The sequence below is a fragment of the Bos javanicus genome, chromosome 10 (genome assembly GCF_032452875.1).
Source record: "Bos javanicus breed banteng chromosome 10, ARS-OSU_banteng_1.0, whole genome shotgun sequence".
Taxonomy (NCBI): Eukaryota; Metazoa; Chordata; class Mammalia; order Artiodactyla; family Bovidae; genus Bos; species Bos javanicus.
In genome coordinates, this window is record NC_083877.1 from 1061359 (window position 1) to 1083912 (window position 22554).

Here is a 22554-nt window from a genome sequence, read left to right on the forward strand (position 1 = left end):
GCGACTTCACTTTCACTTTTCACTTTCACTTTCACGCACTGGAGAAGGAAATGGAAACCCACTCCAGTGTTCTTGCCTGGAGAATCCCAGGGTCGGGGGAGCCTGGTGGGCTGCCGTCTATGGGGTCGCACAGAGTCGGACACGACTGAAGTGACTTAGCAGCGGTAACTCCACTAGTATCAGTTCTTCCTTTCCCCTTAAAGTCGTGAATGCAACACAACTACTAAAAGCCAGACTTCAAGACATAAATACAGTGAAAAGTGGTCGTTTTAATCAAAGCTTGTATTCATTTGTAATTTAAATTATTTCACAACCCACTTACACCAGCGACAACTCAGGTTATTACTACACCAAAAACATTTCCTTTTCCTGAAGTAAAAATTTAAGTCTATTTTACACATGCTTGAAAGTGAAAGTACACTTGCTTGGCTATCTGAAATTATAGCCAACAAGAGAGAAGAACGCAGAAAATTTCTCTTGTAAAATTATACCATCCGTTAAAACCCAGCAGCTGAGAATACCGTTCAAGAAGGACAATGAAGAGATGGAGGGAAAAAGCAACTCTAGACTTCTTTTCTTCCCCTCACTCCCAAGGATAAGTTTGGGAATGAACAAGAGAGTAATTTTTCACAGCAATTTACAGAGAACGCCACGGACGTATAAGAATACCCCCCCGGGGCGGGGGGTAAATTTGAAAACTTCTCTACGTAGGTCCGAAAAGCTGGGACTCCAAGACTTAAAAACCTTGGGATCTTTCAACACAACTGGGGAATGAGATGGAGGGAAGAGAGAGTAAGACGGTCTGCAGAAGTCAGTCAGAAAAAGCAACGGGAGGGGGAGGGGCAGCCCCCAAAATGCCTAAGACCCAGGCTTTAGCGAAGCTGCTTCGCTTGCGGGAAAGCAAACTAGTTGAGTAACTAAGAAAATGAGGAAATCCCAGCGCTGCGAGAGGAGGAATGGAGGAGAGTGCGTGAGAAACAGGGAGGCAGCAGCGGAAAAAGAAGGTTGGTGTCGTCGGAGATAAAAGTCGACAGGGAAAGGGAGCAGAAGCGGGACGGGAAAGCCGGGACAAGGATGTGGACCGGGAGAGGAGACGCGGAGGTCTCCGGGGTCGCCGAAACTGAGAGGGGGCAAAAAGAAAAGCAGCGGACGACAGGGGGCCGAAGCAGCGCGGGGTGCCACGGTACCTGCAGAGATCGTCCAGGACGCTGCCGGGAATCTCCACCCGTTTGGTCTCCATGATGAGGACCCACAGCAGGAGCAGTGCATCCCGGCTCCGCGCGGCCGGGGACCGAGGGTACTGCAGGAAGACTCCGGAGAACACGCAGCGGCGGCGGTAGCAGCGGCCGTGGCTCCTACGGAAACGAGAAGGGGAAAGGGGCGGGACCCGCTCACTTCCTTCCGGCTCCCTCAGCCCGGGACCCCGAGGCTGGGCCGAGGCGGGGGGCGGAGTCCAGAGAGCCACGCCCCTGCTCTGCTTGAAAGACCCAATGGGAAGGTGGAGAACTGGGACCCTGAACAAGCTAAGCAAATGGGAAGGTAGAGTACTGGGACCCTGAGCAAGCTAAGCCAATGAGGCGTTTGTTTATTGGTCCGTCGGCTCCAATCCGTCTTCAAGCTGCTCAGTTACCACTCAGTAAACCAACTTCCCGCCGCTGGTCCTGGGCCTTGGGTGGATAGGCGCATGCGCATCATCCCTCTTTGACTCTACTAGGAAGTCTGGTGGGTACTGGTATTCCCTCTCGGTGGTCTTCCGCACAGTCTCTCCGTGACTGAGCAGGCGCTCCGAACCTTTGCAGTGCAGAGCCTGTGGGCGCATTCAGCACTACTGTGCGTGCATGGTTTCTGTCACCAGATACCCCGCACACACTCTCACCACCGCCCCCACCACCTCCAAGGGGTGTATCCTTTCACTACAACCCCCCGAAGAGAGTTGTCATTTTTGTGGTGGCTCACCTCGTTCACTCTGCAGGCGCCCAGTCCTAACTGTGAAGACAGGGGGTTTTATCCCAGTATTTCACACCCTGTGAAATATGAATTGATTAAACCTGAACTCGGGAATCTTCATTCCACCTGCTGCAAGCTCACATCACTCCAGCCAGCTGCTGCTGCTGCTAAGTCGCTTCAGTCGTGTCCGACTCTCTGCAACCCCAGAGACGGCAGCCCACCAGACTCCCCCGTCCCTGGGATTCTCCAGGCAAGAGTACTAGTCATCATTATTTCACAATCATGTTTAATGGAGTCTTAATGGATCCTTGGAGAAACTCTGGATCCATCCATTTTTCAACTTGCTCCTTTTATATCAGACTCATTGGCCCACACACACCTGCTCAGCAGTGAGTTTAGTTCTTTCTACCATTTGATATGCAGATGACACCACCCTTATGGCAGAAAGTGAAGAGGAACTAAAGAGTCTCTTGATGAAAGTGAAAGAGGAGAGTGAAAAAGTTGGCCTAATGCTCAACATTCAGAAAACTAAGATCATGGCATCTGGTCCCATCACTTCATGGGAAATAGATGGGGAAACAGTGGAAACAGTGTCAGACTTTATCTTTGGGGGCTCCAAAATCACTGCAGATGGTGATTGCAGCCATGAAATTAAAAGATGCTTACTCTTTGGAAGAAAAGTTATAACCAACCTAGATAGCATATTAAAAAGCAGAGACATTACTTTGCCAACAAAGTTCCGTCTATGGTTTTTCCAGTGGTCATGTATGGATGTGAGAGTTGGACTGTGAAGAAAGCTGAGCACCAACGAATTGATGCTTTTGAACTGTGGTGTTGGAGAAGACTCTTGAGAGTCCCTTGGACTGCAAGGAGATCCAACCAGTCCATTCTGAAGGAGTTCAGTCCTGGGTGTTCATTGGAAGGACTGATGCTAAAGCTGAAACTCCAATACTTTGGCCACCTCATGAGAAGAGTTGACTCACTGGAAAAGACTCTGATGCTGGGAGGGATTGAGGGCAGGAGGAGAAGGGGACGACAGAGGATGAGATGGTTGGATGGCATCACCGACTCGATGGACATGAGTTTGGGTGAACTCTGGGAGTTGGTGATGGACAGGGAGGCCTGGCATGCTGCAATTCGTGGGGTCGCAAAGAGTCAGACACGACTGAGCGACTGAACTGAACTGAACTGAACCATTTAATCTCCCATCTTTTCTCTTAATAAAATACACACTGCCTTTATATCAAGTTCATATTAATTCTCCACACTAGTCCAAGAGCTGCCTAATCAGTACTACCTCTACCTCCATTCTAAGCCTATATAACTGCCCAAGTTTTGTTTTGTCCAGATATGAACAGATGACTATCTTTTCAGCTTCAGATGCATGTCAAGCCCAAATCTGATATAGGGGCCATCTTACCATCTATTTTACTCTGTTTTCCATCTTTATCTTTTTGCTTTTTATTGGAATATTCCTCAAGTTTGTTTTCCAGCCATCTGTAGTTTTTATTTTTCTAGAATTTTCTTTCATTCTTCAAATGTCTCTTAGTCATGGTGTCATAGCCATGATTCATAAATCCCATATTATTATGAGGATATTAATACATTTAAAAGCTTTCTTCTTCCTGAATAGCCTTTTATTCATCTCAGTTGCTTTTTTCTATTAATTTGGTCACCACCTATCATATCAGAAGTTTGCTGATGATGCTCAATTATTCACTCATACTTAAGTATGAAACTAAAAAACTGAAGTCAAGTGCTATAAAAGCTAATTGGAGTGGAGTTTGGGGGAAGGGAATTCTGGGGAGAATGGATACATTTATATATATGGCTGAGTCCCTTCGCTGTTCACATGGAACTACCACAACATTGAATCGTCTGTGTGTGTGTGTGTGTGTGTGTGTGTGTGTGTGTGTGTAAAGTCACTCAGTCGTGTCCAACTCTTTGCAACCCCATGGACTGTAGCCCCCCAGGCCCCTCTGTCCATGGGATTTCCCAGACAAGAATACTGGAGTGGGTAGCCATTTCCTTTGCCAGGGTATCCTCCCAACCCAGGGATCAAACCCGAGTCTCTTATGTCTCCTGTATTGGCAGGCCGCTATTTACCGCTGCGGCCACCTGGGAAGCTATGCCCCGAATACAAAATTAAAAGTTAAAAAAGAGCTGACTGGAAGCTCCCAGCGTGTGGGTGGGACTTTCGAGCTTCACAATAGGATGATCTGACTGGGCTGCTGGTTGGGAAAACATGGCATTGGAATCTGTAGGTCATTCTTTCTAGCTGGTCAGAGTCCCTAAAGAGAAAATCCTTTCAGGTCAAACTGAAGTATTCTGGGAGTCAAGTAGGGAAGCACAAGCTGGAATATTCTGTTTGCTCTCTTCAGTCCTCCCTGCCACAGTTCTAGTCTATTTTGGGTTTACTAAGAAATAGGCCCTGAGGCCGGAGAAGGCAATGGCACCCCACTCTGGTACTCTTGCCTGGAAAATCCCACGGATGGAGGAGCCTGGTGGGCTGCAGTCCATGGGGTCACTCAGAGTCGGACACGTCTGAGCGACTTCACTTTCACTTTTCACTTTCATGCATTGGAGAAGGAAATGGCAACCCACTCCAGTGTTCTTGCCTGGAGAATCCTAGGGATGGGGGAGCCTGGTGAGCTGCCATCTATGGGGTCGCACAGAGTCGGACACAACTGATTTGACTTAGCAGCAGCAGCAGCAGCAGCAGGCCCTGAGGCAAGGATTTGAGTGCAAGTAGTTTATCTGGAAGATGATCCTGGGCAAGACTTGTGGCAGAGAAGGGAGGTGAGTCAAGAAAGGGAAGAAAGCCAATGAAAGGATTTTTATCAACATAGTACTGTGGGTTGATTGGAGCTAATCCTACCGGAGAACCTTGAAGGCCAGCATGAAGCACACTTCAAGGGTTATCCTACTCAAGGGATGAGAAAGATGATACTGATACTAACTTCCATCAGATATTTGTTCAGGACTGCCCTGGGTGTCATCACCCCAGCTTGCCACATGGTCAACAAGGAAGGCTCTGGTGACCAGAAAAAGCCCTCATCAGGTGGAAAAAGTTAATTGCATGATGACCAGATGCTAGTCTTGTGGTTGCTCAGCCTCGAGACCAAAAGATGACCCTGGAGACAGCAACAGAAGCATCAGTGGTATTTTGAACAGGAGGATCTTACACAAGTGACTCTGAAATGACCCTACCACGTGCAGCAGATGGTAGGTAGGACATGACAGGAGGCAAAGGAGGCTACCATTTGTAGGTAGAATTGACATCAGGTGGGCTCAGTGACTAATTAAGGTCTATATTTAAGAGGATTGGACTGTCGTGTGAGTGAAACAGAAACTGGACAAGCATGGGATGTACAAGAAGCAAGAGAAGAGCCATCTTAAACAGCCTGATGATGGAGGCATGCAGGCAGCTTGGGTAGCAGATTAATGAGGATGTTGGAGAGCCCCATCAGCAGTTCCGTCTTGCTGGGTGTTCATTCTCTCTACTCTACTGTCACAAGAAGGACCCCAGGGGCCTTCCTGAGATAGACGCCACTCCCCATGTCCTCTACTTGTCTCTTTCTGCAGAAAAACTTTAGCCAAAGATTAAATTTAATCAGAGAAGTAAGAAAACGCGAAAGCAAAGGAAAACAAACAGACAAGATAATAATTTAGCCATTGAACAAAGTTAAAGACTTTTAGTTTCTCTTCAAGGGCTACAGATAATATTCTGTATTCTGTATCTGTATTCAGATACTGAAACTCTGATCAGGTGGAAAAAGCTAACTACACAACGACCAGACTAGTAATGACATAAACTTCTCCATCTTACACAATTCTGAGAACTGACTTCAAAGAGATGGGAACAGTCAACCCTGGAACTGAAGATTAACTGTACTTAAAACAATCAAGATGACACTGATCAAACCACTGCATGACCAATTTCAAGGTGACTGTCAGAGCTCACTATGCTGTTCTGCACATGGCCTCCTCTCTGCCTATACACCCCTAAAAACTCCCCTTTGGAAGCTCAGCAGTTAGTAATTGGCTTTTAGACACACATCTGCGTTCTCCCCAGATTTCTGGCCTCCTAAATAAAATTGTCTTTCCTTTCCTACCAACACTTGTCTCTCAAGTACTGGCTTTCAAGCACCAAGAAGATAAACCTGAGTTCAGAAACACTAACTGATCTTCTTTTCTCTGTCTGGGGAGCATCTTGGTGGCTATTTTTCCTAGTTGTCCACTTGTAATTCAAGTCTGGCTTTTAGAGTACTCTAAATGACAAATGGCATCAGTCAAACCATGGTGGAAGGCAAAGAGGTGTTTATCCCCAAGTGGCCAATGGTACAAAAGCACTCAGGTTCCCAGCCCCACTGAGGAATCTAGAGGAACTCTTCCTGCTCCCCTACTTCTTTACAGTCTCCCAACTCAGAGGCAGCTACATGACTCCTTTTTTGACTTTCAGGGGCCAAGAAGTCCCCAAACTCTCACAATGCTAAGTTGATCTTCCCCACAAAGAATTCTAGCAGTGTCTGAAGGCACACATCTTCCAAGTTACTTTCCTGCCCATTCTCCAGCTCATCCCTGCTTCCTCTCCACACACTTCTCAGAGCTGGGCTCCTAAACAGTGCAGCAGCCCTCTGAGCTGTGACTTCCAAAGAACCCAAGGCCTCATTCAAACCCAACTGTCCACAGCAGTCTGTGGCTTGAGAGTGGAAAATAAACTGGAGTTTGCAGTTAAGGGAAAGGAAGCCGCTAACGTTCTTAACTTATAATACTAATGTGAGAACTTCCCCGGTGGTCCCAGTTGCTAAGACTCTGCGTTCCCCATGCAGGAGGGCCTGGTTTCAATCCCTGATCAGGGAACTAGATCCCACATGCTGCAACTAAGAGTTCACATGCCACAAGTAAAAGATCCAAGTACCACAACTAAAAAAAGATCTCACATGCTGCAAAGATCAAAGATCCCACATATTGCAACTAAGACCTGGTACAGCCAAATAAATAATTAAAATATTTTTTAAATACTGATATGATGTTTAAATAGTTGACTTGATCAAATATTTATGGTTTTAAAATATGCTATCTCATTTAGTCTTTATAATGACATGGGATAGGCAGATAGCAATTAACGAGGCTTATAAAGGTTAAGTGACTTATAAAGATTAAATAAAGTATGTAATGGAGGCAGGGCTAGAATTCAGATGTTCAGAACTAATTAGCAGGAATTCTGCTTCAAGGAGAATAACACAATAATAATTACTGATGTCTGTACAGCATACTATCATAGAAAATTATTTCCAGGTACAATAATCCTCATAAGAAAAAAAAGCTTGTTTGTGGAATTCTAAAAATAAAACTGAACAAGCTTACTGGCCTCTCTCAAGTCAGCCGAGCTCCTGACAGCCCTGTAGGTCTTCCAGCTCTGCCCCACTCCATGTGTTAACTCAGGACATTGGTGAGTTGGCCCTGGTAGTCCCAGACATCATATCCTGATCTGATGACACGCAACAAAAAGAGGAGAGAGTGAGAGCTGCCAGGTGTCAAAGTAGCCAATTAAACCAGCAAGAAAAAATGCGGAGTTAAACCTTTAACCACTTCCTGTGACAGTGTGACAAAAAGGTTAAAACCAGACCTTCCCATTTTTCCATGGAACAGAGCAATGGTCAAGGTCAGGTGGATTAGCTCAGATTCATCTATGCTGGGGGTGAATTCACTGAACAGAAAGCTCCAGCTCTTCTATGGACCCTGGGGAAAAAAGACTAGAAGGAAAGAGTTAGGAGTGAAAAAGTATTCCCCCTTCCTGGACAAGGAAGTGTCAGCAGAGGTGCCTTAGAGATGTCTCAGTTCAGTTCAGTCGCTCAGTCATGTCTGACTCTTTGCAACCCCATGAATCACAGCATGCCAGGCCTCCGTGTCCATCACCAACTCCCAGAGTTCACTCAAACTCACATCCATCAAGTCGGTGATGCCATCCAGCCATCTCATCCTCTGTCGTCCCCTTCTCCTCCTGCCCCCAATCCCTCCCAGCATCAGAGTTTTTTCCAATGAGTCAACTCTTCACATGAGGTGGACAGAGTACTGGAGTTTCAGCTTCAGCATCATTCCTTCCAAAGAACACCCAGGACTGATCTCCTTTAGAATGGACTGGTTGGATCTCCTTGCAGTCCAAGGGACTCTCAAGAGTCTTCTCCAACACCACAGTTCAAAAGCATCAATTCTTTGGTGCTCAACTTTCTTCACAGTCCAACTCTCACATCCATACATGACCATTGGAAAAACATAACCTTGACTGGACGGACCTTTGTTGGCAAAGTAATGTCTCTGCTTTTTAATATGCTATCTGCTGCTGCTGCTGCTAAGTTGCTTCAGTCCGACTCTGTGCGACCCCATAGACAGAAGCCCACCAGGCTCCCCCGTCCCTGGGATTCTCCAGGCAAGAACACTGGAGTGGGTTGCCATTTCCTTCTCCAATGCATGAAAGCGAAAAGTGAAAATGAAGTTGCTCAAGTCGTATCCGACTCCTAGTGACCCCATGGACTACAGCCCACCAGGCTCCTCCATCCATGGGATTTTCCAGGCAAGAGTTCTGGAGTGGGGTGCCATTGCCTTCTCCAAATATGCTATCTAGGTTGGTCATAACTTTTCTTCCAAGGAGTAAGTGTCTTTTAATTTCATGGCTGCAGTCACCATCTGCAGTGATTTTGGAGCCCAAAAAAATAAAGTCTGGCACTGTTTCCACTGTTTCCCCATCTATTTGCCATGAAGTGATGGGACCAGATGCCATGATCTTCGTTTCCTGAATGTTAAGCTTTAAGCCAACTTTTTCACTCTCCACTTTCACTTCCATCAAGAGGCTTTTTAGTTCCTCTTCACTTTCTGCCATAAGGGTGGTGTCATCTGCATATCTGAGGTGATCGATATTTCTCCCGGCAATCTTGATTCCAGCTTGCGCTTTTTCCAGCCCAGCGTTTCTCATGATGTACTCTGTATAGAAGTTAAATAAGCAGGGTGACAACATACAGCCTTGACAAACTCCTTTTCCTATTTGGAACCAGTCTGTTGTTCCATGTCCAGTTCTAACTGTTGCTTCCTGACCTGCATATAGGTTTCTCAAGAGGCAGGTCAGGTGGTCTGGTCCCATCTCTTTCAGAATTTTCCACCGTTTATTGTGATCCTCACAGTCAAAGGCTTTGGCATAATCAATAAAGCAGAAATAGATGTTTTCTGGAACTCTCTTGCTTTTTCGATGATCCAGCAGATGTTGGCAATTGATTTCTGATTCCTCTGCCTTTTCTAAAACCAGCTTGAACATCTGGAAATTCACGGTTCATTTATTGCTGAAGCCTGGCTTGGAGAAGTTTGAGCATTCCTTTACTAGCGTGTGAGATGAGTGCAATCGTGCAGTAGTTTGAGCATTCTTTGGCATTGCCTTTCTTTGGGATTGGAATGAAAACCGACCTTTTCCAGTCCTGTGGCCACTGCTGAGTAAAGAGACCTCGCATGGAAGGCCTTGGAGCTAGGAATGCACAGACAGAAGCACAGGAGTCTGAGGCCTGAGGCCTTGACAGCAGCCCCCTCTCCCAGACTGCAGGGCACTGGTTGTGCACCAAGGCTGTGGAGGGAAAGCGGACATTCCCCATGAGGCCTTCCAGGCTAGGCAACAGGCCTGAAAAATCCCACATGGGTCTTTAACTGTAAGCCAGACTCCTCAAGAACTGCAGAATTCTGTGAACCCTGAAACCTGTGCTACCTCCGAACCTACCTGAACCCACACATTTCTTTTTATTTCAGCAAGGCTTTCTATTACATGGACCCAAATCATTTCAACTGATATGTTCCACTAGCCAGCCAGAGGCTCAGACCAGAAACCCAAGAGTGAATCTCAATTCCTGTCTTTCTCACCATTTCCGGTCTATCAGTGAGTCCTGTCCAATCTACCTCCCAAACCTATCCCAAACCCACCCTCTTTATATACATGTAACTGAACCACTTTACTGTACACTTGACACTACACAACATTTTAAAGCAAGTATATTTCAATACAAATTATCAATAAATAAAACCCATCCCCTTCTCTCCAACTTCAGCTTTCCCCACCTCAGTCCAAGCCACCTCATCTCTCACTTGGACAACTTTGATGGGTTCCTAACTGCTCTCCTGTCTTCTGCTCTTGCCATCTTTTAATTTGGCCTCCACAGAGCAGCAAGAGTGATCCTCTTAAAACACAAATTTGATCAAATTGCTCTTCTGCTTGACCCTCAGAGGAAAATCAAATTTTCATGACATAGTCTAAGAGACTTTATAAGGTGGTGCACCTGCTTATCACTCTCACTTCCTCGTATGTCCCATTTTCATCTCATTACACTCCAGCCTCCCTAGTCTTCTTCCAATTCATAAAAAACTCCAAACTCTTGGGCATTCCCTGGCAGTGCAGTGGTTAGGATATCATGCTCTCACTGCTGAGGGCGTAGGTTCAATCCCTGGTCAGGGAGTTAAGATCTCAAAAGCTGTGTGGTCAAAAAAACACAAAACTCGAAACTCTTTCTGCATACCATTCCCTCTACCTGGAATGTTGTCCACTCCATCTATAATTTCCTCCTTTTCATCCTTTACGTACAACTTAACCGTCACCTCTTCAGAAATCCTTCCCTGCCCGTCATAACGAGTCTCTACTGCTATTATCAGTCGCCTTCCTCTCTTTCCTTTTATACTATGCTCCTCAATGTGATTTTTTTCAACTCGTTTTTTCCCCTCCCCAACTATATCATAAGTTACAGGAAAGCAGGGATCTTTTCCATGTTATTCATTGAATTCTCAGTGCTTAGAATGCTTTCGTTACATGGCAGGCACTCTGTAAACAGTTGCTAGTCAAGAATAGGCAAATGAGTAAGTTATCACCAAATGTATGCTGAGATTACTAAGGAAGAAGTGATGAGATGCAAAATCTTAACATGAGTAAGTGTGAATCTCCTTAAAAAAGTACATCTCCGCCCAGAAATCTGTTGAAACAGATGAACAGATGGGTTTTTGATACTTGTACCAAAGAGTTCTAATCAATGCAGAGTTCACTTGCTCCCTCTTCCTCTATGTATCTGTATATCTATATTATATATATGTATATATTATATATAATATAAATATATGTAATAGATATGAAATATAATATACAACATAATATATAATACATACCTATGTGTGTTAAACATAAATATATGTATGTTGCTGCTAAGACACTTCAGTCGTGTCCGACTCTGTGTGACCCCATAGACGGCAGCCCACCAGGCTCCCCCGTCCCTGGGATTCTCTAGGCAAGAACACTGGAGTGGGTTGCCATTTCCTTCTCCAATGCATGAAAGTGAAAAGTGAAAATGAAGTTGCTCAAGTCGTGTCCGACCCTCAGCGACCCCATGGATTGCAGCCTACCAGGCTCCTCCATCCATGGGATTTTCCAGGCAGAAGTACTGGAGTGGGGTGCCATTGCCTTCTCCGAAATATATGTATAAATACATATAAAAACAACTTTTGATGCTAGAACTCTAATGTATCTCCCTTTACTTTTACCCTTCCCCTTCCTGCTCCTCTGTCATGTCTAACTTCCATGCCCTAATAAGTTTGCCCAGAATTGTAGGAGGCAGTTCAAAAAGAGAAAGTAAACTTACCAGATTCAAATAAAAAAGCTCTCCTCTGTTGGCAAACAAACTTCTTTTTGTATGAGGATAGCTCAGGAAAAAGAAAACTGTTTCAGGATTTTCCAGTTTTAGAAATAGTTTCTTAATATTTTAAAATCAGAAATATAATCTCTGTAAGAGTTCTTAAGAATTTTCTTATTAATTCCCTATCACTGATGAAGGGCTGTTTTTTTTACTAAAATTTCAGAAACTAAATTACTAATAGGCCCTAATTATGGTGTTGATTCTTTGAATAAATTTTGTTGTTGAGTAAGCGGGCTGGAGTCTGTTTTGTTTTTCTTTCATTAATTGACCTTGTAAGCATCTTAACTGGGAAAAGCTGTTAGTCTCAAAACATCTCACATTGAATTTAAAATAAATTTTGGTTGAAACAACAGCAGGCAAGCCCTAAGTACTCCTCCAATCACTCATTATCAAAATAATCAGCTCAGTTGGGTTCCATCTCTGTTCCACATGGTCAACATGGAGCTCATGGTCCAGAGTTGGTCCATTAATCTCCCCAACAGAGGCCCCATCTGGGATAAGCCTGGGAAGCCCTAACTGTTACCAGAAAACACAAGGAAAGCAGAATCCAAAACACCAGAAGTCTGTTTTATCTCTACCACCAGTGAGTGTCCATTCCTTTTTCCCATTTCTAAAATATATCATACTGCCTTCTCATCTTTTTAGCACAAGAGCTGGACTTGAAAACTGAACCTCCACTCTAACAACTTCAGATAATTATATTATTATCTGGTTAAATGATTCAGATATCTAAAAAAGCCCTTTCCCACATAATAAAACTCCTCTCTTAAAGTTAGGCCTCTCTTCTCCATTCTATAGTCATGGCAGCCCTTTAGCAGGGTGATACAATCTCACTCTCTGCTGTAGTTTTATATATTTTTTCGCTGCCCTAACAAATTACCAGACTTGGCTTAAACAATACAAATTTATTAACTTATGAAGTACAAGTTCCTCAGTCATGTCTGACACTTTGCAACCCTCTGGACTATACAGTCCATGGAATTCTCCAGGCCAGAATACTGGGATCTTCCCAACCCAGGGATTGAACCCAAGTCTCCCACATGGCAGGCAGATTCTTTCCAGCTGAGCCACAAGGGAAGTCCAAGAATACTGGAGTGGGTAGCCCATCCCTTCTCCAGGGGATCTTCTGGACTGAGGAATCAAACCCCGGTCTCCTGCATTGCAAGTGGATCCTTTACCGAGTTGGCAGTGAAGCCCATATTATTATCTTATAGTTCTGTAGATTAGAAGCCCAATACAGATCCCACCGGGCTAAAATCAAGGTGTTGACAAGGCTGTGTTCCCTACTGGCAGTCCTAAGGGAGTGTAAGTTTCCTTGCCTTTTCCAGCCTCTAGAGACCACCTGCTTTCTTTGGTTCATGCTTCTCTTCCTCCCCTCTCATGCCAGCAATGTTTGGTCAATTCCTTCTCACATCACATTACTCTGACCTGCTTTCACAGTCCTATTTCCCAGTGACTGACTCCTTCTACTTCCTCCTCCATTTTTAAAGAGTCCAGTGATTGCAATGCGCTCACCCAGATAATCTAGAACACTCTCCCTATATTAAAACCAGCTGATCAGCAATCTTAATCGCCCCTTTCCATTAACAACATAGTCACAGATTCCAGGGATTAAAATGGACATCTTGGGGGCATTAGTCTGCTTCTCACACTCTATAGGTATCCTTGCTTTATAGCTTTTCGCTATGGCTACCCACCCCCTTACTTCCATTTCTAGGAACCACTGACAAATGTCATGATGCCTGAAAATTGATAGTTTTAGTGAATTGAAATTATGGAGCTTTAGCTCCTTTATTCTATGGTTTTTCCAGTAGTCATGTATGAATGTGAGAGTTGGACCATAAAGAAAGCTGAGCACTGAAGAATCGATGCTTTTATACTGTGGTGTTGGAGAAGACTCTTGAGAGTCCCTTGGACTGCAAGGAGATCCAACCAGTCCATCCTAAAGGAAATCAGTCCTGAATATTCACTGGAAGAACTGACACTGAAGCTGAAACTCCAATACTTTGACCACCTGATGCAAAGAACTGACTCATTGGGAAAGACCCTGATGCTGGGAAAGATTGAAGGCAGGAAGAGAAGGGGACAACAGAGGATGAGATGGTTGGGTGACATCACTGACTCAATGGACATGAGTTTGAGCAAGCTCCGGGAGTTGGTGATAGACAAGGAAGCCTGGCATGCTGCAGTCCATGAAGTCACAAAGAGTTGGACACAACTGAGTGACTGAACTGAACTGATTTATTGCGTGTGGGATCACCTAGCTTTAAAAAAGTTGTTATTTAAGGGTAAAATAATGTCTGGGATTTGCTTTAAAATAATCCACCAGGGGAAAAAGTTGCAAGGCAAACATAAAATATGGTAAGCAAAAGGGTGATAATTTTTGAAGTTGGGTGGTAAGTACATGGAGTTTCTTTATATTCTTTTCTTTTGTATATACTTTCAAATGTTCATAATTTAAAAATTGAACATTTGAATTCAGTTGACCTCCTGATTTTTTTTTTTTAATATTTGTGGAAACAAATTGATAAGAATAGCCCAAACTGCATACTAGGGACTTCTCTCGTGGTCCAGTGGCTAAGACTCCACACTCCCAAGGCAGGGCGCCCAAGTTCAGTCCCTGGTCAGGGAATTAGATCCCACATGCTGCAACTAAGAGTGCATATGCCTCAAAAATATCCCACATGCTGCAAATAAATTCCCTCATGCTGCAACTAAGACCAGCACAGCCACACCAGTCAATCAATCAATATTTTTTTTAATTGTATGCTAAACATATCCTTTTTAGTGCACTAATTGGAAATGCAGCTAACTTAAAATTTTTATTGAGATATAATATACGAGATGCAACTTTTGTAAAATTAAACCTTTTATTTTGAGAAAACTGGAGACGCATGTGTAGTTTTAAGAAGAGACCTCTGATATGCCCTTTACCCAGTTTCTGACAATGGTAATATCTTATAAAACTGTAGCAGGATATCACAACCAGGAGGCTGAATCAACAGTCAAGGCACATGTTTTCATAACCTTAAGGATCCTTCATGATGCCCTTTTACAATCAGTAGTTTCTGTGCAGGCAACAGGTGTTATTGTGTATTACAAATGAAGACCCTCTCATCGATTTTACTCACCTTCCTTTCAACTTTGCTTAGGGACTTAACTGCTGCTGCTGCTGCTAAGTCGTTTCAGTCATGTCTGACTCTGTGTGACCCCATAGACAGAAGTCCACCAGGCTCCCCTGACCCTGGGATTCTCCAGGCAAGAACACTGGAGTAAGTTGTCATTTCCTTCTCCAATGCATGAAAGTGAAAAGTGAAAGTGAAGTCGTTCAGTTGTGTCCGACTCTGAGTGACCCCATGGACTGCAGCCCACCAGGCTCCTCTGTCCATGGGATTTTCCAGGCGAGAACACTGGAGTGGGGTACCATTGCCCTCTCTGGGGACTTAACTGGCAGTTGCTTAAAATTACCAAAACCTATTTTTCAGAGCTGTTAAACATGCTGCCTGGTATAACCCTAAAATTGAACTGGCCAAATTTTAGGAACCATAAACAGACCGCAAAATATGAGCTCAAATAAGGGACTGAGAGCAGTGCACAGCATAGTGGAGAGGCACCCTGGAACTCCAGTATCAGAGCAGCGTGGTGGGGCTGCAGAGCAGCTGTGGTCACCACCGGGATGGCCAGGAGGCATCAGCTGTGTGATAAGCACTGCTACTGCCAGTGGCCTCTGCCAACATCCAGGCTCCCCTTTCCCTTCAGTTAAAGCACCCACCTATGTGTTGGGGGCCAGCGTGAGGCGCTCCGCCCGTGGCAAAGGTCATGAGGAAGGAGGCTCGACATACGCAAAGGCGGGATCGAGCCTCAGGAGTCCCCCTGGAAATCCTCGAGCATCTACCCCCATAACCAGAGCCTGCCTACTTTACTACTTTGTGCTCTCCCCTACACCTCTGACTTTACGGGGGGCTGTCCCCCACCACCTCTTTCGGAGAAGGAGTTAACTTAGAGCTCCAGTTAATAATAATTCCTGGCCGTGATAGGAGTGTTTCAACCTACAAACTCCTCTGAAGGTTCTCTAGCCTGCCTGACAGGCTCGTCTGGCCACATGTGATTGCTCACAGCCTCCCAACTGTGAGAGGCACGAGATGCTTTAAACCTTCTAAAAACAGGTTCCTTAGAAAAGTTAGAAAACTATTAGTATAAGTATAATGGGCTGATTAAAAACTGTATTGGGGAAGGGTTTTTCATTTGTTGAGCCAATGTTTGTTGCTAAGACTCCACATCCCCTGCCCTTATACACATTAATGAATATATGGAAGAAATAAGTATTAACCTTTGATATTAATCACATTAGACCTTAGGCTAAGTAAATTCTTTCCTTAACTAAAACCCACTACACCCTCACCCTATAGGAATGTAACTTTATTTGGGTGGCGTCTGTTTTAAGAATAATCACCCTTGGAGAAAAAAGTGTTCTGATTGACTGACCACTGTCACAAGGAGAGGATCATAAATTGTCAGCAGGCCCCCCTGGCCAGAAGATGATGTAACACCCCTAAGACCTCTGTATACATTTGTATGAAGCACCTGACTTTAATAAAAGTCAGGACTGCTGTCCCCATGTGACTTTTGTATAACATCTCAGTGTATAAAAACAGACTCTGGAAAATAAAGAATTGGGATCAGTTCCTCGAAACACTGGTCTCCCCATGTCTCTCTCTCTCTCTCACTCTGGCTGAGTCTCCATCTGGAGCGCGGAACCCGCCATGCTTACTAATTATGCCTGGGCTTCTAAGATCCAACCGGGGAGGGCTCAGTGTCTCCTCCCCTTCGGGAGAAGGAAGGACGCCTGCGGCCTACGTAAGTGGTGCAAGCTTCTTGTCTTGAAGTTTTATTGGTCTCCCGCATAAACCAAGCTACTCAGCCTCTTTTCTCCACTGAATTTTCCTACTGAGCTATCCTCATTCTATTACTCTTTATATCTTTGATGAATATTTAAATGGTCGCCTAAGCTGTCTCCCCTTCGAACACCCTGGATCAGCAGGGGCTGGACCCCGGCACTTAGGAATATGTGTTGGTGCAGCCACTACAGAAAACAGTATGGAGGTTCCTCAAAAAACTAAAAATAAAGTTACTGTGTGATTCAGCAATCCCACTCCTGGGTATATATCTGGACAAAACTATAATTCAAAAAGATACATGCCACCCCTATGTTCATAGTGGCCCTATTCGCAATAGACAAGACATGGACGCAACCTAAATGCTCAGTGACAGATGAAAGGATAAGGAAGATGTAGTACATATATGCAACGGAATTATAAAAAAGAATGAGATAATGCAGCAACATGGATGGGCCTAGAGGTTATTATACTAAATGAAGTAAGAAAGAGGAAGACAAATATCACGTGATATCACTTATACGTGGGGTCTAAAATATGACACAAATGAACTTATCTACAAAACAGACATGGGCTCATAGATGTAGGGAATTGAATCATTTTGCTGTTCCGCAGAAATTGACACAACATTGTAAATCAACTATACTTTGATTTTTAAAAATTAAATAAAAAATTAAGGACTCATTTAAGAACCGTCATTTCCTGGCTCCTCTCACAACTCTATGTGATTTGATAGAGCAACTACTTTTGGCCAAGAAGATGTATGCATAGGGTAGTCTAGGATTTCAATAAATTTTCTTTAAAAAGTGGCAAGCCCTTCTTTACACCTTCCTGTGGCCAACAACTGACCCTGTGGTCAGAGAAGTAAAATAGAAGATGCTATGGACTCTGATGCATTGAAGCAACCAAATCAGACCTGGAGTACCTTCCTGTAGTACTTTACTGAGAGACAGAGAGAGGAGAGAAGAGGTGAACTTATCTTGTTAAGCCAAGATATTGGGCTTTATTCTCTTACATGCAGACAGTAATCCAAACTTACATAAGCAAGCTTCTCCTTATCTAGAGGCAAAGGTTGTTCTCATTTGAGTCTGGAGACTGCTGTTTTGATTTGGAGGAAAAAAAATACTTCAATAGGCTTTTGATCATATAAAATTAAAGGCCTGAAATGATCATAGACTGAAAAGTTTGAAACAGTTGGAAGGTAACCAGCTCCGTGGAATGATGCAAAATTTTCTCTTCCTTTGAGCAGAATTGAGCCTCTACGGAAAGAGGGTTACAAAGTTGGTGGAAAGGATAAGAAGCAGAAAAGAAAGATTTCTTCTCATTTTAGAAGAGGGAAAAAAAAAAAGCGTATAGTTGAGGGCCTGACCCTGGGCTGAATTTAAGTTCAAGATTCCCAAATCTATCATCTATTCTCTCAAAGATGTTTCTGCCACCCAAGGGCCTGAGGAGAGTGACAGCTGGTGGGACAGCCTCCTGCAGAGATGGATCTGGGAACCAGGATATCAGTATGCACTGATTTTAAGGTAGATTTCTTTTTTTATTCCCTGCGGGGAATTCTCTCTGCTGATGTCCAAGTGTAGTGATCATCTGTCTTATCTTTTCTTTTTTTTTTCTTTTCAGAATCCATTTTCTGTCTGGTAACATGAAGCTATGTTTTCTTCAGGAGCACCCCCTCCCCCATCTTCACCCTTGTGTTTTGGGAAGGGTTGATTCCTTATCCCCAACCCCTTCATCCTAGTCCCCAATATCCAAGAACATCTGTCACAGTGATTACTCAAGGGTTAAGCTAGGAACCAAGTCATGCTCCGTAGACCCAGTGCTATGACATTTGGGGGACTTTGTTGGAAAGGGAAGCCTTTTTTCTGCTCTGCTTGCTAAAGGGCTCAGAACATAAGCCTGGAAATTCAGTGCCTTCTCTGCTATCACTTAGGAGGGCCTGCCAGAGAATGAAGCCAAAACAGAGGAAACAAGGATATGAGACGGAAAAAAAACAAATTTCTGGTCACATTGTTTGAACCCTGGAATACAACCGAGCCTTGAAATACGTGTACCCCCTGGATTTTTCATTACCTTAGCCAATACATTCTCTAATATTTATGGAGGTGCTGTTACTCTTTAAAACCAGTTTGAGATTGAAAGGTTGTTGCTGAGCTGTGAAAGACACGGGGATCCTTGGCCTCCAGAGGACAGGAATTCAACCCAGGGCCAGTGACGAGGCTTGATCACTTAGAGCTTTTGTGTAATTAAGTTTTATTAAAGTACAAAAGACATTGAGAAAGCTTCTTACATAGACATCAGAAGGAAGTGCTCCCCTCCTAGTCTTTAGCTGGATGTTATATAGCTACTAGCTGGCTGCTAATTGGAGAAAGAAAATGTCTCAAAACTCAGAGACTGGCACCAGGCCTCTCACCCACAACATGCATTTTGAGATAACATTGGCACAAGGTGAGTTGTCCCCCATAAGAAAAACTCATTCATTGGCTCAAGGTTTGAGAAAAGACAAGTTCAGGTGGAACCAGGTGTCATCACGGCAACACAGAATTTTAAGAGAAATCTCCTCTTTAATTTGTATAGAGATGGGAAAAGAATCTGACACTTGTAGCTTGTTTCCTCCTGCCGCTTAAGAGAGAGAGAAAACATCTGACACTTGCAGCCTATTTCCTGTTTGGAGACCCCTAGCCTTCCTGCCTGTTACCCTCTCAAGATGAGTGTGTCTGTCTCTTACAACCCTGAGTCCTGACTGACATACACAGCAAGTCTGGTCCTCCTGTATTTGGGGGAATCAAGGAAGAAGTGTGTGCCTACATGTGGAGTATATGTTTATTAGGGGAGCAAAGCAGCGTAAAAAGAAGCTTATGAGAGCAAGAGAAGATTGGCAGGAATGGAACACCAATCCAAAAGCAAGTGATGGAGATGAGAGCTTAAAACCTCTACTCTGACACTCAACAAGAATGACCTCTGAAACCTGGAGAACTTGAGAGCACTCTCATTACACCAGTAAAGTCAATATATCCTAAATGAAATATGATATATGCGGAAAACTGTCTCATATGTCCAAGCGGGAAGAGCTGAATCAGATTGTTGGCTAATATTATTCACATCTCCAAAAAAAACAGTGAGTCAACAAAAGGCATAGAGAGGAAAGCCTGAAAGAAATTTGAGATGCAGAATTTGACACTGCCTCCACGACTGAGCGACTTCACTTTCACTTTTCATTTTAATGCATTGGAGAAGGAAATGGGAACCCACTCCAGCATTTTTGCCTGGAGAATCCCAGGGATGGGGGAGCCTGGTGGGCTGCCGTCTATGGGGTCACATAGAGTCGGACACGACTGAAGCGACTTAGCAGCAGCAGCAGCTCCAAGTCCCATAGATTGGATACATGCTGAGTATCCAACTTGACCATCTGCTTGGCAGTACTTCCACATAATGGCTGTGATGGGACCTTCAACCTTAAAAAATTACTCAACTTAGGTGCTATTTCAATTCAGCATTCTTCCAGCCATTTAAGATTACAATTTTATATCACTTGTAGCCTTCCATCAGCAGTGTCAAGGGTGACGCAAGGCCCTGCAAAGGAGAGGGAGCAAGTTCGTATTAAAACCTTTTGAGAGCAGGCAATGTCAAACTGTGTCAGAAGCCAGGGCCCAAGGCCAGGTCTGGAGGGTCCTATACAGAACCAGAGTTTGGGAACGGGGTATGGAATTGGAAGGGTGAGGGCGCTACAGTCTCTGAGTCAGCAAAACTTTTATTACTGGCACCCCACTCCAGTACTCTTGCCTGGAAAATCCCATGGATGGAGGAGCCTCGTAGGCTGCAGTCCATGGGGTCGCTAGGAGTTGGACACGACTGAGAGACTTCCCTTTCACTTTTCACTTTCATCCATTGGAGAAGGAAATGGCAACCCACTCCAGTGTTCTTGTCTGGAGAATCCCAGGGACGGGGGAGCCTGGTGGGCTGCCGTCTATGGGGTCGCACAGAGTAGGACACGAATGAAGCGACTTAGCAGCAGCAATAAAAGTAATAACAGTAATAAAAGATTCGTAATTAAAAATTGTTCATTGTAAATGAACAAAGAGATTTTGGTAATTGTTCTAATCAAACTGTGACGTCTGCGTATGGCCTTTGTTGTCTTAGGCTCTGAGGGGTGGGGCTGGTTGAAGGATGGGCCCACAGCACTTGGTCCTAATTTTGCGTGGGCCTCCCTGCACACGAAGGGCCAAATCCACATTTTCATTAGTGTTGGAAATGCCATTTTAGAAACTTGGACCTTTGTCCTAACACTTTTTCCCCTCTAAAAATGCAAATGTCCACAAAGAGCATTAATACATTAAACTCGACTACACATAGACACTGTTAGTGAGAATTTTCTTTTTTTAAGCAGAAATTAAGTGCTTTCCATTTTACTTCTTGCTAAGTCACTTCAGTCATGTCCGACTCTGTGTGACCCCATAGACAGCAGCCCACCAGGCTCCCCCATCCCTGGGATTCTCCAGGCAAGAACACGGGAGTGGGTTTCCATTTCCTTCTCCAATGCATGAAAGTGAAAAGTGAAAGGGAAGTCGCTCAGTCATGTCCGACTCTTTGTGACCCCATGGAATGCAGCCCACCAGGCTCCTCTGTCCATGGGATTTTCCAGGCAAGAGTACTGGAGTGGGGTGCCATCGCCTTCTCCATTTTACTTCTTAAAAGAGCTTTATTGTTTTTACTAGTAAGCAACTTTCTGAAAGTTAATTTTCCTAACTTTGAATATGAAAAATTCATGCAAATCAATGGAGAACTCATTCTGGGATTAAATAATGTATGGAGTTTTATGCTGAAAAAGTACAAACTGTGATACCATTAATATGCAAAAATAGATTGTTAATTTCTGTACATTTGCCCATACATATTATTATTTTCATGACAGTGGAGTATGCGAACCATAAATTTATAGTTTCCAGAATTTCGTGTTTTAAAGTTTATCTACTCCAGCTTTTGAGTGCCATTTCTTCAGAAGTATTTGTTTAGGAAAGAATGGCAAATAACACCCAGGAGGTAGACTGCCAGGTTTCAAAGAACTGGTTTGCCCTTGCATCAGTACCTACATTAAAGTCTGTTTGTTTAATTTTCTACAGAAGAGAATTTGCATTGCTGAACTTGGCGTGTACAGCATGCATCTCTAATTTAGGTAAAACACCCATTCTGCCAGAAATCCATAGTTAGAAAACAACCATAAAAGCTATACAAAAGCATATGTTAGTTTTTACAAATTTAAAGTTTTATTTGCAAACCATCAGCCCACTTGATACAGGTGTTACGAGTAGCCTGAATTATTGAATGAATTATTGCTCATTTCCCCTGTCCCGCTTTTATCCCTAGTCTGGTTTACCTCCTCTCTCCCCTTCCCCGCAACAATCCATTTTCCCTACTCTGAGCAAGTTAACAACCTTTACATGTCCTTGCATGCCTTCTCCCTACTCTTTTTTTTTTCTTTCTTTTGGCCACACTATGTGGGGTGCAGATTCCTAACCACTGGATTGCCAGGGAATTCCCTCCCTACTCTTTTAATTAGACAAACATATATACATGAGGATTTCCTCCTCATTGTCTTACAAAATAAATGATGGTTATAAAATTTTTTAAATTTTCTTTCTTTAGTAAAAGTATGTGGAAATCTCTCCAGGTCAACTGATAAAGAACCCACTCATTCTTTAAATTTATAATATTCTGTGTTTCTTAACATTTTATGAGGTGGCTATAGCACAGTTTAGTCCATTGTTTCCCCACTGATGTCATACACAGTGTTTTCTGTCTTTTGTCCTTGCAAAAAGTTCTGCAATAAAAGTCCTTTAGGCAAGTCCTTAAGTACAGGTGCCTTTATTTCTAGCAGAAGTGAGAGAACTTGGTCAAGGGTGTGCATATTTTAAATTTTAATAGGTATTCCCAGACTGCTTTCCCAATGCACAGTATTGAATTCACAGTTTTAAATGAAATGTATGAGTGTGCCTTCCCCT

General features: G+C 43.8%; 1 protein-coding gene across 1 annotated transcript in view; it reads right to left on the minus strand.

Annotated features, from left to right (window-relative positions):
- Positions 1-1546, minus strand: part of DCP2 (decapping mRNA 2) — a 47949-nt gene extending 46403 nt beyond the window's left edge. Inside the window, exon 1 of the mRNA XM_061429889.1 lies at positions 1188-1546. Coding sequence (XP_061285873.1) covers positions 1188-1240 — 53 coding nt within the window. The 5' untranslated portion in view covers positions 1241-1546. The remainder of the gene's footprint in view (positions 1-1187) is intronic.
- Positions 1547-22554: the final 21008 nt, after the last annotated feature.